Here is a 19,835-nt window from a genome sequence, read left to right as displayed (position 1 = left end):
TTTGACACAAAATGTCAAAATACCTTCCTGAACTGTATCTCCAATAAGTAACCTTCACTGTCTTCCTCAAGAAGCTGTTTTATTCCCTGCATAATGATTATCTGTCTAAATGTATCTTGGGTTTTTTTTTTTCTTTTTCTTATTATCACCTATTAGAATGCAAACACTCTGAGAGCAGGAAACTCTTGTGAAATTTTGTTACTGTATCTTCAGTGTATAGGGCAGTTCCCTTACAAAAACACTGGAAACTATTTATCAAAAAGTGACTTAAATCAATTTCCTTAGAGATGCCTGGGTGGCTCAGTTGGTTAAGTGACTGCCTCATCTCAGATCATGATCCTAGAGTCCCAGGATGGAGTCCCGCATCAGGCTTCCTGCTCAACAGGGAGTCTGCTTCTCTCTCTGACCCTCTTCCCTCTCATGCTCTCTCTCTCTTTCCCTCTCTCTCAAATAAATAAAATCTTTAATTTAAAAAAATCAATTTCCTTAAAAACATATGCAAGCAAATAAATATACAGTCCCATACACATGACATCGTACCACATGTTTCCTCTAACTTACACTTCCCTTTGTTCTTCATATGTCACGTGAGTCTGCTTCTAATTTCTCATTAACCCTAGTAACTCTCTCACCTATGCCATTCATCTAGTCAGCACTCAGACCGCATCTCCTCTCTCTTGGGCTTCTGTCTTAACCCCCTGAATAGGTGTCCTTCCTCCTTCTCTTCCCCCTGCACCCAGCTTCATTCTGAACACAGAGCAATTTCCAGGGCACAGTTCTGAAATACTGTGTAATTTCTTTTGGGTTGTGAGTGCCTGAGCAGGAGAGAATTGGGAAATAAGTGAAGAAGACATCTCTGATGCATGATGAGAGGAAATGTTTGTGTTATATCAAAGAAGAGCCTAGGGTCATGAAGCATATTGTCAGCCTAATTTTCTAGAGTAGCAATAACACCTCAAAGGAAGGAGTAATTCACAAGCAAGAACACAGAGATTTGTTAGAAGCAAAGAACCATTTTTATTGAGAATACATTTTTTGTCCAACTGTGGGATGTTAGGATCCCTGGGATAGTCCCAACACAGAATCCAGATTAAAGGAACAAAGACCAATATTTAGGAAGTAGTCAGATGATACCACACTGCCTAGACCCTCAAGATCCTATCCTCACAAGCAATCACTGAGGGTCAAACCCTCTGTCAAGTCTGCAATTTTCTGAATGTAGAATACTTGGGGTACAGATTCTTGCTTCAGCTGAACTTTGGTGGTGTCATTTCAGAAGCAAATGGGGCTTGGAGAGCGATGGTCTAGCAGCAAGAAGAATAACATCTTCTGTAGCAAAATGGCCGGTAGCCATAGCAGCCAGAGCCAGAGCCATATCCAAAGCCACAGCAGGAGCCTTTTCCACAGCCCCATCCAGAGCCACAGCCATAGCCACAGCCACAGCCTGAGCCATAGCCATAGCCACATCCTGAGCCATAACCACAGCCACAGCCTGAGCCATAGCCACAGCCACAGCCTGAGCCATAGCCACAGCCACAGCCTGAGCCATAGCCACAGCCACAGCCTGAGCCATAGCCATAGCCACAACGGGAGCCATAGCCACAGCCATAACCTGACCCATAGCCACAGCCATAGCTGCATCTGCAGCCATAGCCACAGGAGTTCCCGTAGTTACAACACATGTTGCCAGGAGAAGAGGATTCAGGTGGGTTGCAAGTGGATGTCTGGTGAAGTGTGGTCCCTACTACACTTGGACCCTTATATACTGCCAGTAATTGTCAAGAGCATACCATTCACCCTCTGACTTACCCAGCAAGTATGTAAGCAACTTTCATGTGACAATCACTGTCAAAAATCTTAATGTCTTGGGAAAAGTGAGCTCATTAATTGGAATCTCCTCTTCTATTTATTTTTCTCCCATTTTATTTAAAGAGCAGCATTTAATTTTCTCGGGCGCCTGGGTGGCTCAGTGGGTTAAGCCGCTGCCTTCGGCTCAGGTCATGATCTCAGGGTCCTGGGATCGAGTCCCGCGTCGGGCTCTCTGCTCAGCAGGGAGCCTGCTTCCCTCTCTCTCTCTCTGCCTGCCTCTCCATCTACTTGTGATTTCTCTCTGTCAAATAAATAAATAAAATCTTTAAAAAAAAAAAAAAAAAAAAAAAAAAAAAAAAAAAAAAATTTTCTCTGTCAAAGAATTGTCTCAGTAGAATCATGTGCTCTATATACCACTGATACCCAACTTTACAGCCTCTCATTGTTTAATATACCTGATATAACAAGGTTGGGGATTTTAGGAAAATTTTGCCACTCTTGGTCTAATCTTCCTAAAACATCTACCTCTGCCCACACTGGGGGAAAAAAAAATACTCCCATTTTCAAACTAGAATCATTACAACTTCCTATCAGGTTTTTGAGCCCAGATGACTATTGTAGATAGATCTTGGGGTCCTTGTGGGAGAAATGAGTGAAGATGCTATTTTCAGGACAGAGAAAAATAGTCCCCAGCATTGCAATATCTGATTTGAAATATCAGTATTGTGGATATCTAAAAACCTTGGTGTGTAGCCTCACATCAATAAATTAGCTTCTTGCCTTACTGGTGTCTAATTCCAAATATTTCCATTCTTCTAAGGTAAGGAAGCATTCAACCTTTCCAACACCAATCAGAAAGAAAGAGAGAGAAAAAGAGAGAAAGAAAAAGGAGAAAGAAAGAGAGGAAGGAAGGCAGGAGGGTGGAAGAGAGGGAAGAAATGTGCCTTGAGTTTGGGGTTTTTTGTGATGTTTTTGCTTATCATGGCTATCTGGGTTTTACCGAAATCACTGTTTTCTGAAACAGGCAGATCCCAAGGCTTAAATTACCTTTTTTTTATTGTTATGAAATAGTTATGAAATTCTGAGCTTTGATAGTTATGAAATTCAAGTTGCAAGGGAGCCTAAACTCAGGAAGATCATTCCTTCTGTTATTCCACACTCAAATTTCAACAGAAGTGAAATGAGTGCCATCCAGTCCTTTATTGAAAGCCTTCAACAGGGATTTCATAAATCTACTGAATTCCTTTTCTGAGAACTTTTATAATTCGACATCTTTCCTTCAGTTAATAATACCTCCTACTAGTTTGGTCACTTGTGTATCTGATCACTCTGCCATATTTCATCCCTACAAGTAGCTTAAAGAAAAATACATTCCACTATACTTGCTCTTTGCTTTTATTTTCTCTACTTTTCTGTCATTCTTGAAATTCAAAACTCTAGAGACACCTGGGTGGCTCAGCTGATTAAACGTCTGCCTCTAGCTCAGGTCCTGATCCCAGGGTCCTGGGATCGAGTCCAGAATTGGACTCCCTGCTCTGCAGAGAGCCTGCCTCTCCCTTTGCCTACTGCTCCCCCTGTTTGTGCTTACTTTCTCTCTCTATGACTAATATATTAAAAAAATTTTTTTAAAAAGGAATTCAACTCTAAATTCTAATGCACAAGTTCCCTAGAACAGACCCACTCCTTTTTAAACACCCCCATTCCAATCACAATACCCGTAGATTGTTGTAAAAGTTTTCTATCTTTACTGCATTATATCTAGAGGGTTTCCATTCAGATTTCTGGGTCCTGGTCCCTGATGGCAGAAAAAAATCTCTTATTCTTTGCATCCCTGAATCACCACTTAGTTCTGAGTAAAAAAGAAAAAAAAAAAGATGCATTAAAACAAATATATGTTCAAGGGTCAGTGTGCCCCTTAGAAGCCATAAGATATTTGGATAAATTATCACGATGTTCTCATTTCATTCAAGCTGAAAGTCTCAAACGTTCTTTGACTAAAAGAGTCACAAATTTCACATTTAGAAGATATCTGTTAGGGAATAATCTCAGTCTTTTGGTATCGGCTGAGTCCTGATTTGTGACCCAGTATGTGGTCTATTCTGGAGAAAGTTCCATGTGCACTTGAGAAGAATGAGTATTCTGTTGTTTTAGGGTGGAATGTTCTGTATATATATATATATATATATATATATATATATATATATATATGAGATCCATCTGGTCCAATGTGTCATTCAATGCTCTTGTTTCTTTACTGATTTTCTGCTTCGATGATCTGTCTATTTCTGAGAGAGGCGTGTTAAGATCTCCAATGATTAGTGTATTCATATCAATATGACTCTTTCAGACCAATATCACTGATGAATATGGACGCTAAGATTCTCAACAAGATCCTAACAAACAGGATCCAACAACACATTAAAAAGATTATCCACCATGACCAGGTGGGATTCATCCCTGGACTACAAGGATGGTACAACATTCGCAAATCAATCAATGTGATAGAACAAATTAATAAGAGAAGAGAGAAGAACCACATGGTCCTCTCAATTGATGCAGAAAAAGCATTTGACAATATCCAGCATCCATTCCTGATTAAAATGCTTCAAAGTATAGGGATAGAGGCAACATTCCTGAACTTCATCAAATCTATCTATGAAAGACTCACAGCAAATATCATCCTCAATGGGAAAAAGCTTGCATCTTTCCCGTTGAGATCAGGAACATGACAAGGATGCCCACTCTCACCACTCTTGTTCAACATAGTATTAGAAGTCCTAGCAAAAGCAATCAGACAACAAAGAGAAATAAAAGGTATCCAAATTGGTAATGAAGAAGTCAAACTCTCTCTCTTTGCAGATGACATGATTCTTTATATGGAAAACCCAAAAGACTCCACCCCCAAACTACTAGAACTCATACAACAATTCAGCAATGTGGCAGGACACAAAGACAATGCACAGAAATCAGTGGCTTTCTTATACACTAATAATGAAAATACAGAAAGAGAAATTAGAGAATCAATTCCATTTACTATAGCACCAAGAACCATAAGATACCTGGGAATAAACCTAACCAAAGAGGTAAAGGATCTGTACTCAAGGAACTACAGAACACTCATGAAAGAAATTGAAGAAGACACAAAGAGATGGAAGACCATTCCATGCTCTTAGATCGGAAGAATAGACACTGTTAAAATGTCTATACTGCCTAGAGCAATCTATACTTTTAATACTATTCCAATCAAAATTCCACCGGTATTCTTCAAAGAGCTGGAGCAAATAATCCTAAAATTTGTATGGAATCAGAAGAGACCCTGAATCACTAAGGAAATGTTGAAAAACAAAAATAAAACGGGGGCATCACATTACCTGATTTCAAGCTTTACTACAAAGCTGTGATCACCAAGACAGCATAGTACTGGCATAAAAACAGACACATAGACCAGTGGAACAGAGTAGAGTGCCCAGATATGGACCCTCAACTCTATGGTCAAATAATCTTCGACAAAACAGGAAAAAATATACAGTGGAAAAAAGACAGTCTCTTCAATAAATGGTGCTAGGAAAACTGGACAGCTATGTGTGTAGAAGAATGAAACTCGACCATTCTCTTACACCGTACACAAAGATAAACTCAAAATGGATAAAAGACCTCAACGTGAGACAGGAATCCATCATAATCCTAAAGGAGAACATAGGCAGTAATCTCTTCGATATCAGCCACGGCAACTTCTTTCAAGTTATGTCTCCAAAGGCAAAGGAAACAAAAGCGAAGATCAACTTTTGGGACTTCATCAAAATCAAAATCTTCTGCACAGCAAAGGAAACAGTCAAGAAAACAAAGAGGCAACCCACGGAATGGGAGAAGATATTTGCAAATGCCAGTATAGACAAAAGGTTGATATCCAGGATCTATAATGAACTCCTCAAACTCAACCACAAAAAACAGATAATAATATTAAAAAAATGGGCAGAAGATATGAACAGACACTTCTCCAATGAAGACATACAAATGGCTATCAGACACATGAAAAAATGTTCATCATCACTAGCCATCAGGGAGATTCAAATGAAAACCACCTTGAGGTATCACCTTACACCAGTTAGAATGGCCAAAATTAGCAAGACAGGAAATAACATGTGTTGGAGGGGATGTGGAGAAAGGGGAACCCTCTTACATTATTGGTGGGAATGCAAGTTAGTGCAGCCTCTTTGGAGAACAGTGTGGAGATTCCTCAAGAAATTAAAAATAGAACTTCCCTATGACCCTGCCATTGCACTCCTCGGTATTTACCCCAAAGATACAGATGTAGTGAAAAGAAGGGCCATCTGTACCCCAATGTTTATAGCAGCAATGGCCACGGTCGCCAAACTGTGGAAAGAACCAAGATGCCCTTCAAAGGATGAATGGATAAGGGAGATGTGGTCCATATACACTATGGAGTATTATGCCTCCATCAGAAAGAATGAATACCCAACTTTTGTAGCAACATGGGTGGGACTGGAAGAGATTATGCTGAATGAAATAAGTCAAGCAGAGAGAGTCAATTATCATATGTTTCACTTATTTGTGGAGCATAACAAATAGCATGGAGGACATAGAGAGATAGAGAGGAGAAGGGAGTTGGGGGAAATTGGAAGGGGAAGTGAACCATGAGAGACTATGAACTCTGAAAAACAATCTGAGGGTTTTGAAGGGGCAGGGGGTGGCAGGTCGGGGTACCAGGTGGTGGGTATTATAGAGGCCACGGATTACAAGAAGCACTGGGTGTGGTGCAAAAATAATGAATACTGTTATGTTGAAAATATAAAAAAAAAATTAATTTTTTACAAATTTAAAAAAAAAGAAGATATTTGTTAGATTACAAAGATGTCTTTCCAGATGTACAAATTACTTTCTATGCCTTATAAATGTTTGGTCCTTTACTGGACATATAAATTATGATAGTCGTGCCTAATTAATGATATTCTTCCCTTTCAGAAAGAATTCAAATACATTGAACATAGTGAAACATGAGTAGACTTTCAACAAATTGTAATTACTCGATTTCCCTTCCATTCTTTGTAGGATCTCCCACGTCAGATTTATCCAGAGCACAGTCAGTATTTGGATCAGACTTGCATATATTCCACCTGTGAAAACTCTCCACTTCTTAAAAGAACTATTTCATCATCACTAGAACACAATGACATGGGCATAATGTCACTGGAGGGCAGACTTTGACGGCAGAGCCATCTCTCTTGCAGTTGGGCATTAGGTGGAGGTTCGTAGCTCCAGGGACCTCAGACTCAGCATTTGTGCAGTGACTCTTGTCATGGATTTGAGACAGTGAGTCATTTTTCACTGTCCATGGAAACTGAGCCTGAAAAGACATTCTATGTAATAGCATGCAATGTCAGAGATCTGTAGAGATCTTCCTCACATGAGGAAGGGACTCTGAACTTGAACCCACAAAATGGTAGGCTCTTAAACTCAGATAGCAGACTGGGCTTTTCATCCCATTTTTATATCTACCCCAATTAAGACCCTAGGGCGCACCATTAACCACTAGTTAACCACTTGCTCATTTCCAGTAAAAAATTGTGACACCACTAATCATATGCAAAACATAATTAACCTCTCCTTTCCTTTACACTTAACTATCATCTGTTCCAATGTTTCTTGGAATAGGTATCAGTTCATTTGACTCAAAATGTCAAAATAACTCCCTGAACTATTTCTCCAATACTCTAACCTTCAGTATCCTCCCCAGGAAATTGCTTTATTCTTTCCATAGCAATTATCTGTCTAAATGCATCTTACTTAATCCTTATTTTTTGGTATCACATTTTAGAATATAAACACTCAGAGCAGGAACTTGTCTACAATTTTGCTTCTATGTCCAGGAAATCTCCCCTCAAAACATTCAAAACTACTTATAAATTAAATGACTTATATCAATTTCCTTACACCCAACATATGCAAGCAAATACATGTGCACTTCCATCAAAATGCACATAGTAGTATGCCACATTTTCTTCAAACTTATCTTTCCCTTAGTTCTTCCTGCGTTGACTGAACATGCTTCTAATTTCTCATAAATCCAAGAAACTCTATCTCTCGTGTCATTCATCCATCCATTCAGCACTCAGACCACACCTCCTCTCCCTTGGGCTTCTGTCACAGTCTCCTATATGGATGTCATCCCTTCTCCTCCTCCCGCTGCCCACTGGCTTCATTCTGAACACAGTGCAATTTGCAGGGCACAGTTCTGAAATACTTTGTGATTTCTGTCGGGTTGTGAGTACCTGAGCATGAAGGATACAAGAAATAGGAGAAAACATTATCTCCGATGCACATATGACAAGAAATGCTTGTATTATTACAAGGAAGAATCCCAGGTTCATAAAAGGTATTGTCAGCCCAATATTCAAAGGGGTCCTAACACCAAAAGAAGAAAGAAAGAAAAGAAAAAAGGAATAAATCATAAGCAAGAACACAGAGATTTGTTAGAAGCAAAGAATGATTTTTATTGAGAATAAGTTTCTTGCCCAACTGTGGGATGTTAGGATCCCTGGGACAGTCCTAACACAGAATCCAGATTAAAGGAACAAAGAACAATATTTGGGAAATAGTCCGATGATATCACACAGCCTGGAGCCTCGAGATCCCATCCTCACAAACGTTCACTGGGAGTCAAAGCCTCTGTCAAGCATGCAATTTCCCGGATGTAGAATTCTTGAGGTATAGATTCTTGCTTCTGCTCTTGCTTTGGTGGTGTCATTTCAGAAGCAAATGGGGCTTGGAGAGTGATGGACTAGCAGCAAGAAGAATAACATCTTCGGTAGCAAAGTGGCCGGTAGCCACAGCAGCCAGAGCCAGAGCCATATCCACAGCCACAGCAAGAGCCTTTTCCACAGCCCCATCCTGAGCCATAGCCACAGCCACAGCCTGAGCCATAGCCGTAGCCACATCCTGAGCCATAGCCACAGCCATAACGGGAGCCATAGCCACAGCCATAGCCTGAGCCATAGCCACAGCCATAGCCACAGCCACAGCCTGAGCCATAGCCACAGCCACAGCCTAAGCCATAGCCACAGCCACAGCCTGAGCCATAGCCATAGCCACAACGGGAGCCATAGCCACAGCCATAACCTGACCCACAGCTACAGCCATAGCCGCATCCACAGCCATAGCCACAGGAGTTCCCGTAGTTACAACACATGTTGCCAGGAGAAGAGGATTCAGGTGGGTTGCAAGTGGTTGTGTGGAGAAGTGTGGTCCCTACTACACTTGGACCCTTATATACTGCCAGTAATTGGCAAGAGCATACCATTCACCCTCTGACTTACCCAACAAGTATGTAAGCAAATTTTATGTGCTTGTCAATGTCAACAGTCAATAATGTCCTGGGGGAAATGAGCTCATTATTTTGGAGACTCCATTTTATTTAAAGAGCAGTATTTTAATTTTGCTGCCTAAGAATGTCCCACTAGAATCATATGCTCAACATACCACATACCCAACTTCACAAGATCCTATCATTTAACATACCCGATATAACAAGGTTGGGAGAATTTATGATAATTTTTGTCCCTCTTGGTCTCTCTTCTTACCTACAGTATCTACTTTTGCCCAAACAAAAGAAAATAACTCCCATCTCCTTTCTCAATCATTGAAACATTTTGTCAGGCTTCTTGCACCCAGATATCTACCGTAGATATCAACGGGCTCCTTGTGGTAGAAACCAGAGATGATGCTAGGCTCAGGACAGAGAAGAGCCCCCAACAACATTGGAACATCTGACTTTTTTAAAATGTCAGTAGTGCTGAAATTAAAAACCTTGGTTTGCAGTTTCACACTGACAATTAGCTTCTCTCTTTACTGGTGTCTAATTCCAAATATTTCCGTTCTTCCCAACTCAACCAAGCATCCAAACTCTCCATCACCAAACACGTAGCTGAAGAAGGATGAGCAGGAGAAGGAGAAGAAGAAGGAGGAGGAGGAGAAGGAGAAGAAGGAGAAGAAGTATAAGAAGAAGTAGAAGTAGTAGTTGTAGTAGTAGTAGTAGTAGAAGAAGAAGAAGAAGAAGAAGAAGAAACAGAAGAAGGGGATATAGGAGAAGAAGAAAGGTACTATATGGTGTGTGAGTGTGAGTGTGTGTGTGTGTGTGTGTGTGTGTGATGTTTTTGCTTATCTTGGTTGTCTAGATTTCACCTACGTCACTATTTTCTGAAACAGGCAAAATCCAGAATTTTAATTATTTTTTACTGTGACAACTATGACGTCTAAGTTGAATGGGAGTACAACCTTGGAAGATCATTCCTTCTCCACACTCAAATTTCAACAACAATGAAATGAGTGCCATCCAGTCCTTTATTGAAAGCCTTCAACAGGGATATTCATACGTCTACAGAATTCCTTTTCTGAGAACTTTCATTTTTAAAATTTTTCATTAGTATTCTGACTGCTTTTTCTACAGTTGGATCTTTGTCTATCTGATATCTCTGCTATATCTCACCCCTTCCAAGAAGCTTAAAGAAAAATACATCCCACCATACTTGTTATTAAATTTAAGAACTGCTCTCCCATTCTTGAAAATCAAAACTCTAAGTTCTAATACATAAGTTCCCTAAAAGAGATGCATTACTTTTCAAGCAACCACTGTCTGGTCACGATATTCCTAACTATTGGAAAATTTTTCTGTCTTTATTGCATAATTCTTATACCTTTCCATTCAGATCTGTGGATACTGATCCATGATAGCAGGGGGAAAAAAATCTCTTATTCAGTGAATCCTTGAATCACCACTTAGTTCTGAGTACCCAGAATGTAATTTGAACTCAATCAGTATTCCCTCAATAAAAATCAGTTGCATAAAAACAAAAACATGCTCTGGGGCACCTGGGTGGCTCAGTCATTGAGCGTCTGCCTCGGCTCACGTCATGATACCAGGATCGAGTAACCAATCAGGCTCCCTGCTCAGTAGGAAGCCTGCTTCTCCCTCTCCCACTCCCCCTGCTTGCATTCCCTCTCTCAGTGTCTGTCTCTCTCTCTCTCTAAAAAATAAATAAACTTTAAAAAAAAAAAAAACTCATGTTCTAGCATTGTTGTGCCCATTAGAAACTATAAGCTGTTTGGATACATTATCACACTGTTCTCATTTCATTCAAACTGAAAGTCTGAAATGTCTTTTGACTAAGAGAGTCACAAATTTCCCATCTTGAAGACATGTGTTAGTTTATAAAGATATTTTTCCAGATGTCTGAATTATCAAATAGGCCAAACTAAGGACTGGCCTTTTGTGGATGTGTCAGCTACAATATTGATGCTAAATGGATGATATTCTCTCTATTTCAGAAAGCTTTCAAGGACAAGGACCATAATAAAACAGTAAATTTCCAACACACTGTAATTATTAGAATTCCATTCCCCTCTTTGTGGGATTTCCCTACCTCAGATTTACCCAGAGTGCCACCAATCCTCACATCAGATGTACAAATATCCCATCTATGAAAGCTATCCATCTATTGAAGAATGCCTGTTTCTTCATCAGTAGAACAAATTATATCCTGGGTATCACCTCATTCCGGGGCTGACTTGGATGGCAGAGCCATCTCTCTTGCAACTGGCCATTGGGTGGAGGCGACTACCTCCAGGGACCTCAGATTCAGATTTGGGCAGTGATCCTTGTCATGGAGAAGAGACGGGAGTCATGTTTCACTGCCCATGGAAACTGAGCCTGAAAAGACATTCTGTTACAGGATACAGTGTAGGAGGACACTGAACTCAGAACCCATGAAGTGCTAGTCTCTCAAGCTCAGACAATAGACTGGGCTTTTCATCCCATTCTTGTATCTGCATCAACTAGGGCACTAGAAAGCACCTTTAAGCACTAATCCTTGTTCTTTTCCACTAAAAATTGTGGCACCATTGATCATACCTAAAACATAATGCATTTCTCTTCTTCTTTAACACTTACTACCCTACATTGCAGTATTTCTTGTGACTGGACTCATCAGTGCGTTTGACTCAAAATGTCAAAATAACTCCCTGAACTCTCTCTCCAATGCTTCAACCTTCACTCTCTTCCCTAGGAAGCTGGCCTATTCATTCCATAGCAATTATCTCTCTAAATATATTTTAACTACTCCTTATTTTTTCTTATTGTTACCTAGTAGAATATGAACACTCTGAGAGCAGGAAACCCATCTATAATTTCGCTTCTGTCTAAAGTGTGTAGGACTGTTTCTTCTCAGAAACATTCAAAACTTGGCACCCGGTGGCTCAGGAAGTTAAGCATCAGACTCTTAATTTCAGGATGCCCTCGGCAGGAATCTACATGTCTCCCTCTCTCTGTGTCCCTTCCTCTGCTCGTCTTTGTGCATGCTCTTGCTTTCTCTCCCTCTCTCTTTCTCTCAAAAAAATAATCTTTAAAAAAAACATTCAAAACTATTTGTAAATTAAGTGACGAATCCATTTCTTAAAGTCAAAAAAATCCAAACAAATACATTACCACTTCCATCAAAATGCTCATGATACAATACCACATTTTGCTTCTATTTATCCTTCCCTTACTTCTTCATTAGTCACCTGAGTCTGCTTCTAACTTCTCATTAATCCTGGAGACTCTCTCTCTCATGCCACTCATCCAACCATTCAGCTCTCAGGCCACACCTCCTCTCCCTTGGGCTTCTGTCACAAGCTCATGAATAGGTGTCCTCCCTCCTCCTCTTTCCCCGTCACCTCAATTCTAGACACAGAGTGATTTTCAGGGCACAGTTACGTAATAACATGTGATTTGTGCTGTGTTCTGAGTGCCTGAGCATGAGGGATATGAGAAATAAGTAGAGAAGACATTATCTCTGATGCATGCTGAGAAGTAATGTTTGTATTATATCACGGAAGAGCCCTCAAGTTCATGAAATATATTGTCAGCCCAATTTTCAAGAGAGGTCATAACATCTCAAAAAAGGGAGTAATTCACAAGCATGAGCACAGAGATTTGTTAGAAGCAAAGAACCTTTTTATTGAGAATACATTTTTTGTCCAACTGTGAGATGTTAGGATCCCTGGGACAGTCCCAACACAAAATCCAGATTAAGGGAACAAAGACCAATATTTAGGAAACAGTCCGATGATATCATACAGCCTGGAGCCTCGAGATCCCATCCTTACAAACGTTCACTGGGGGTCAAAGCCTCTGTCAAGCATGCAATTTCCTGGATGTAGAATTCTTGAGGTATAGATTCTTGCTTCAGCTGTCACTTTGGTGGTGTCATTTCAGAAGTAAATGCGGTTTGGAGAATGATGATCTAGCAGCAAGAAGAATAACATCTTCGGTAGCAAAGTGGCCGGTAGCCACAGCAGCCAGAGCCAGAGCCATATCCACAGCCACAGCAGGAGCCTTTTCCACAGCCCCATCCTGAGCCATAGCCACAGCCACAGCATGAGCCATAGCCGTAGCCACATCCTGAGCCATAGCCACAACCATAACGGGAGCCATAGCCACAGCCATAGCCTGAGCCATAGCCACAGCCATAGCCTGAGCCATAGCCACAGCCACAGCCTGAGCCATAGCCATAGCCACAACGGGAGCCATAGCCACAGCCATAGCCTGAGCCATAACCACAGCCACAGCCTGAGCCATAGCCGCATCCGCAGCCATAGCCACAGAAGTTCCCGTAGTTACAACACATGTTGTTAGGAGAAGAGGATTCAGGTGGGTTGCAAGTGGTTGTGTGGTGAAGTGTGGTCCCTACTACACTTGGATTCTTATATACTGCCAGTAATTGGCAAGAGCATACCATTCACCCCCTGACTTACCCAACAAGTATGTAAGCAACTTTCATGTGACAGTCACTGTCAAAAATCTTAATGTCTTGGAAAAAGAGAGTTCATTATTTGGAGTCTCACTTTTTATATAAGGAGCAGCATTTTACTTTATTCTTAATTCTTATCATTTAATATACCTTATATAACAAGGTTCGGGGAATTTGGGAAAATTTTGTCTCTCTTGATCTCTTCTCTATCCTGAAATATCTACTTCTCCCCATAGGGAAGGAAATAACTGCCATCTCCTGTCTGGAATCATCGAAACTTTTTCCCAGGCTTCTCATACCCAGATATCTACTGCAGATACCTACTGGCTCCTCATGCTAGAAACAAGGGGAGATGCTGGCCTCAGGGCACAGAACAGCCCCCAACAACACTGAAACATCTCACATAATGTCAATACAATATTTCCTTTCTTCCTAATTAAACCAAATATAAAATCATTCCATCACCAGACATGAAGTGAAGAAAGTAAAGAAAGAAAAAGGAAGGAAGGAAGGAAGGAAGGAAGGAAAGAAGGAAACGAAATAAAGAAAGAAAGAAATATTTTTTGTTTGCTTGGTTATTGGGGTTTTTGCTTACCTTAGTTCTCTATGCTTTACTTAAAACCCCATTTTCCGAAATCCAAAATCTAAATTTTTTTGCTATAATAGCTATGAAATCCAAGATGGAAAGGTGTACAAACTCAGGAAGATGATTCATTCTACTCAACACTATAATTTCAACAAAGAAATGTGTGGCATTTAGTCCCTGAAGGCATTCAGGGAATGCCTTCAGCAAAGATTTTCATAAAGCTGTTGATTTCCTTTTCTGAAGATATTCATTACTAGAGATTTTTCCTTTGGTGAGAGTACTTCCAACTACTTTTTCCTCCATTGGTCACTGGTCTATTGGATCAGTCTGCTGTGTTTCATCCTTAACAAGAAATTTAAAGAAAGCATATCCCATTCCAGTCGAACTTTAGCTTTATTTTCTCTACTTTTCTCTCATTCTTGAAAATCATAACTGTAAATTCTAATACACAAGTTCCCTAGAATAGACACATTACATTTCAAGCACCCACTTTCTGGTCACAATATTCCTTACTATTGAAAATTTTTTCTATCTTTATTGCATAATTTCTAGTAACTTTCCATTCAAATCCATGATGGCAGGGGGAAAAAATCTCTTATTCTGTCCATCCCTGAATCACCACTTTGTTCTAAGTAGAGTACCTAGTACATAATTTGAACTCAACATTTCCCCCCAAAAATCAGATGTGTTAAAACAAAAACATGTTCAAGCGTTGGTATGCACCTTAGAAGAATGATGAGAATCATGATGTTCTCATTTTATGAAAACTGAGAGCCTCAAATATTCTTCGACTAAGTGAGTTTCTAATTTCACATTATGAAAAATGTGTTGGGTTTCCAAAGACGTTTTTCCAGATGTACAAAGTATCTGATATGTCTAATAAATGATCAAGACTTTATAGGATATAAATTATGATATAAATGGCTAGCTGTTGATATTCTTCATCCTTTCAAAGACTCCAAGCACAAGGAACATAATGAAACATGAGTAGACTTTCAACAACCTGTAATTATCAGAATTCCATTCTCTTCTTTGTAGAACTTCCCCACCTCAGATTTACCCAGAGCACTCAGATCAAATTTACAGATATTCCACCTGTGAAAACTGTCCAGATCTTTAAAATACCCTGTTTCTTCATCAATAAGACACATTATATCCTGGGCATAGCTTCACTCCAGGGCTGACTTGGATGGCAGAGCCATCTCTCTTGCAATTGGCCATTGGGTGGAGGCGACTACCTCCAGGGACCTCAGATTCAGATTTGGGCAGTGACCCATTGTGAAAAAAGACACAGGGAGTCATTTTTCACTATTCATGGAAACTGAGCCTAGACGACATTCTATGTTATAGTATAGTGTTAGAGATCTAGAAAGTCACATGAGGAAAGGACATTGAATTCAGAACCCGCAAAGTGGTAAGCTCTCAAACTCAGAGAGTAGACTGGGCTTTTCATCCCATTCTTGTATCTGCATCAACTATGGCACTAGAGAGCACCTTTAAGCACTAATCCTTGCTCCTTTCCACTAAAAATTGTGGCACCGCTGATCATACCCAAAACATAATGCATTTCTCTTCTTCTTTAACACTTACCACCATACACTGCAGTATTTCTTCTGACTGGCATCAGTTCATTTGACATGAAATGCCAAAATACCCTCCTCTCCACTACTTCAAACTTCACGCTCTTCCCCCAGGAAACTTTTTATCCTTCCACAGCAATTATCTGCCTAAATGTGTCTTAATTGATTCTCTTTTTTGTTGTTGTTATCACGTTTAGAAAATAAACACTCTGAGAACAGGAAACTCTGCTACAATTTTGCTCCTGTATCTTCAGTATGTGGGGCTGTTCCTTATCAAACACATTCAAAGATATTTGTCAAACAAGTGACTTAAATCAATTTCTTCAAGTTTAATATATGCAAACAAATATTTGCACTTCCATCTATATGCACATGATACGGCACCACATTTTTCCCCTCCTTATCCTTCCATTAGCCGTTCATGAATAATCTAACTCTGCTTCTAATTTCTCATTAACCCTAGAAACTCTCTCACCCATGCCATTCATCTAGTCAGCACTCAGACCGCATCTCCTCTCTCTTGGGCTTCTGTCTTAACCCCCTGAATAGGTGTCCTTCCTCCTTCTCTTCCCCCTGCACCCAGCTTCATTCGGAACACAGTGCAATTTCCAGGGCACAGTTCTGAAATACTGTGTAATTTCTTTTGGGTTGTGAGTGCCTGAGAAGAGAGAATTGAGAAATAAGTGAAGAAGACATCTCTGATGCACGATGAGAGGAAATGTTTGTATTATATCAAAGAAGAGCCTAGGGTCATGAAGCATATTGTCAGCCCAATTTTCTAGAGTAGCCATAACACCTCAAAAGGAAGGAGTAATTCACAAGCAAGAACACAGAGATTTGTTAGAAGCAAAGAATCGTTTTTATTGAGAGTGAGTTTTTTTGTCCAACTGTGGGATGTAGGGATCCCTGGGACAGTCCCAACACAGAATCCAGATTAAAGGAACAAAGACCAATATTTAGGAAGTAGTCAGATGATACCACACAGCCTCACAGACGTTCACTGGGGGTCAAAGCCTCTGTCAAACATGCAATTTCCTGGATGTAGAATACTTGGGGTACGGATTCTTGCTTCAGCTGTCGCTTTGGTGGTGTCATTTCAGAAGCAAATGGGGCTTGGAGAGCAATGATCTAGCAGCAAGAATAACATCTTCGGTAGCAAAGTGGCCGGTAGCCACAGCAGCCAGAGCCAGAGCCATATCCACAGCCACAGCAGGAGACTTTTCCACAGCCCCATCCTAAGCCATAGCCACAGCCACAGCATGAGCCATAGCCGTAGCCACAACGGGAGCCATAGCCACAACCACAGCCTGAGCCATAGCCACAGCCACAGCCTGAGCCATAGCTGTAGCCACAACGGGAGCCATAGCGACAGCCACAGCCCGAGCCATAGCCACAGCCATAGCCCAAGCCATAGCCGCATCCGCAGCCATAGCCACAGGAGTTCCCGTAGTTACAGCACATGTTGGCAGGAGAGGAGGATTCAGATGGTTTGCAAGTGGTTGTGTGGTGAAGTGTGGTCCCTACTACACTTGGACCTTTTTATACTGCCAGTAATTGATAGAGCATACCATTCATCCCCTGACTTACCCAACAAGTATGTAAGCAACTGTGTAGTGACTGTGCCTGTCAAGAATCAATAAAGCTCAAAAAAAAAAAAAATGAACTCCTTATTTTGGAAACTCCTATTTTATTCAAAGAGCAACATTTTAATTTGTTTTGCCAAAGAATTGTCTGAGTAGAATCATGTGCTCTATGTACCACGGATACGCAACTTCGCAAGCTCCCATTATTTAATCCACCTGATACAACAAGGTTGGGGACAATTTTAGACAAATTGTCCCTTTCAATCTCTCTTCTTTCCTGTAAGATCCACCTCTGCCTGTAGGGAAGGAAATAACTGCCATCTCCTTTCTGAAATCATTACAATGTTTTCCCAGGCTTTCCCACCCACTCTGGACTTCCATGCCCCATCCCTTGTTTAATTCTCCTCAAATTCCAAGAAGCAGCTCAACATCTGATAACTCACTCCCTTTCACTGGCACACGGACTTAAAGTGTGGAATAGCACGTTTTATATAAGTGTGTCCTCCTATATTTACTCCTGTCATATAGCAGGCCAAGCAAGGTCCTGGGGGAGAAAGCAACCCTCCTTTACTGTTTCTTTTTTAGCTATGTACGTGTTGTTATGCAGAGCCTTTTACAGACAAACCACTTTATTTGGAGGAGAAAACAGAATACCTCAATTAAGCCAAAAACTAAACTTTTTCCAATGCAGATGTTTCACATGATAAGTTATGCAGGGTTTCACATGATAAGTTTTCAGTGCATTCAAGTATTCCCTTCTCCTGCCCCTACTGTTCATTGCACCTTTGGTTCAGAAGCTGACAGTGAATGAATAACTTTAAGATACCTGCAGCAAAACTCCCCTTCAGTGCCTGACACTTTATGACATAAAGGAGCCCATAAGTCAACTTTAACCCCTATTTATATGTCCATTTCATGCCATTCAGGGTTACCCAATTAACATAAGTCCTCAATCTTTGACAAAAATGTTCATTGTGATTTTGTTACATAACCTATTCCTTTTCTTCCAATTTATTCTATCACACTTACCTTTTCAACATAGAGAAAAGGAAAGTGAATGTCATTTCTAATTCTAGTAATATTTTTCTTGCTCCCCTTAATTCTCAGTTATAAAACTTATTTATACTCAGTTCTACAGGATGCCTTTCTTTGCTGCTAATATTTGGATTGAATGATCTTCCTCTTTGCCCCTCCCTATATGAAGACAAATGTCATAGACCTTGCCCAAGTTTGTTGAAATTCTGTCTCCTTCACTAATCACCACATGACATTCTTGAGGAAACATTGTCCATTCCACATTAGAACTTTTAGGCAGAGCTGGTGTTTGGTTCACATTTTATGTAAGATAAATTTAAGAAACCATGGAAGTTAATTTATAGACCCAAAATGAAGCCACTTCTGGGAAAAAAGAACTGTAGCAAGGTGTTTTGATGCCACATTGAATTAATGGTCTTGCTGCTGAAGACCAAAACATTACCAGATGCAGAACACAGCACTTGTTTGTTTGTTTTAACCTTCAAATTCCTGCCACATTCCAAAAATGTCTAATATGTATGACTTCCTTCTTTATTTTCTCTCATCTGTTTTTAATTGATATTTACAGCCTCAGCTGAACCATTGTAATTCTGCAGGAAGATACCTGTAATTAACACTGAGATCTGATATATATGTATCTATATATATATAACCTCAGTACCACCCATGCATTACCTCAGTTACAAAATTCTATGTGTAACACAGCTCAGCACTCTACTGCAAAATGTCCTTCTGATATACTGAAAGTGACTAGGATAAGCAAAGAATTCTTAGGGAAAATACATTTTTCAGTGAACTTCAACTCATCATTCCTATATATTAAAAAATTACAAAATTTATCCACATACATAATACAGTAAATACTGTGTTCAACACCATTTTTCAGAACTCCTCAGACTGCTTTTTCCCTCCAACCTTCTCCCTCAAACTTTTTATCACAATGATCCAGTTGGCTTAGGTTAGTGGGAAGTGATCAAAAAGATACCTTTGGCACTGTCTTGAAATTTATGGGAAGATTTAGAACTTAATAGAAAATGAGATTCTCTGCAGAACTCAGCATCATGTGTTGCCCTGCTCTTTCCTTCTTAGCTTGCTTCTTCTGTAGGGTAGTTCACTGTCAATGATGCTTTTCATCAGTAAGGTTCTACTGGAATCAAGTAAATGGTTGATTTACTTGCTTCCTTCTGCACTTGCCTTTAATCACTGTCTCAGAAGGACTCACACTTAAACTCTATGGGCTTCCATTTAAAAGAATATAAAGTTTAAAGACAACTGGTTCTTGTAGCAAGCTTAGGAAGACCACACACGCTTTCTGCAGGATGCGGAGGAGGCACAAAACAGTATCATGACCCACAGTGCTTTGGTCTCTGCAATCCATAGACCCTCCCAGCTTTCCAGTCCCAGAACAGCACCACAAATCTATTCACCTGCTTCTCCT

General features: G+C 40.2%; 4 protein-coding genes across 5 annotated transcripts; all 4 read right to left on the bottom strand.

Moving 5' to 3' along the window:
* Nucleotides 1-1,304: 1,304 nt before the first annotated feature.
* On the bottom strand, nucleotides 1,305-1,682 carry LOC106006286 (keratin-associated protein 21-1-like). The gene has a single exon (XM_013058884.2). The coding sequence runs from the start codon at nucleotides 1,680-1,682 to the stop codon at nucleotides 1,305-1,307; it is 378 nt and encodes a 125-aa protein (XP_012914338.2).
* Nucleotides 1,683-8,608: 6,926 nt separating this feature from the next.
* On the bottom strand, nucleotides 8,609-9,016 carry LOC106006287 (keratin-associated protein 21-1-like). Its single transcript, XM_013058885.2, has one exon. The coding sequence runs from the start codon at nucleotides 9,014-9,016 to the stop codon at nucleotides 8,609-8,611; it is 408 nt and encodes a 135-aa protein (XP_012914339.1).
* A 3,915-nt stretch (nucleotides 9,017-12,931) lies between these two features.
* Nucleotides 12,932-13,490, bottom strand: LOC106006297 (keratin-associated protein 21-1-like). 2 transcript variants are annotated; one of them, XM_045085195.1, is made up of 2 exons: nucleotides 13,262-13,490; nucleotides 12,932-13,198 (listed from the first exon to the last, which is right to left on the bottom strand). In XM_045085195.1, the coding sequence occupies exons 1-2, from the start codon at nucleotides 13,488-13,490 to the stop codon at nucleotides 13,107-13,109; spliced, it is 321 nt and encodes a 106-aa protein (XP_044941130.1). In that variant the 3' UTR covers nucleotides 12,932-13,106. The 2 variants fall into 2 exon arrangements, with proteins under 2 accessions (XP_044941130.1, XP_012914343.1); XM_013058889.1 differs by having other exon boundaries at nucleotides 12,932-13,490.
* Nucleotides 13,491-16,791: 3,301 nt separating this feature from the next.
* On the bottom strand, nucleotides 16,792-17,267 carry LOC101690271 (keratin-associated protein 6-2-like). The gene has a single exon (XM_004757559.2). It carries the CDS (start codon nucleotides 17,238-17,240, stop codon nucleotides 16,908-16,910), a length of 333 nt encoding a protein of 110 aa, XP_004757616.1. The 5' UTR covers nucleotides 17,241-17,267; the 3' UTR covers nucleotides 16,792-16,907.
* Nucleotides 17,268-19,835: the final 2,568 nt, after the last annotated feature.

The sequence above is a fragment of the Mustela putorius genome, unplaced genomic scaffold, assembly GCF_011764305.1.
Source record: "Mustela putorius furo isolate JIRA1106 unplaced genomic scaffold, ASM1176430v1.1 tig00000832_pilon_pilon_pilon, whole genome shotgun sequence".
Classification (NCBI taxonomy): Eukaryota; Metazoa; Chordata; class Mammalia; order Carnivora; family Mustelidae; genus Mustela; species Mustela putorius.
The sequence above is the reverse complement of the archived record's forward strand: the minus strand, read 5'-3'. Positions and strand labels throughout refer to the sequence as shown.

What these genes read in the sequence shown, in the direction of transcription:
- LOC106006286 (XM_013058884.2), bottom strand. Translation starts at nt 1,682, where the DNA reads ATGTGTTGTAACTACGGGAACTCCTGTGGCTATGGCTGCAGATGCAGC.
- LOC106006287 (XM_013058885.2), bottom strand. Translation starts at nt 9,016, where the DNA reads ATGTGTTGTAACTACGGGAACTCCTGTGGCTATGGCTGTGGATGCGGC.
- LOC101690271 (XM_004757559.2), bottom strand. Translation starts at nt 17,240, where the DNA reads ATGTGCTGTAACTACGGGAACTCCTGTGGCTATGGCTGCGGATGCGGC.
- LOC106006297 (XM_013058889.1), bottom strand. Translation starts at nt 13,490, where the DNA reads ATGTGTTGTAACTACGGGAACTTCTGTGGCTATGGCTGCGGATGCGGC.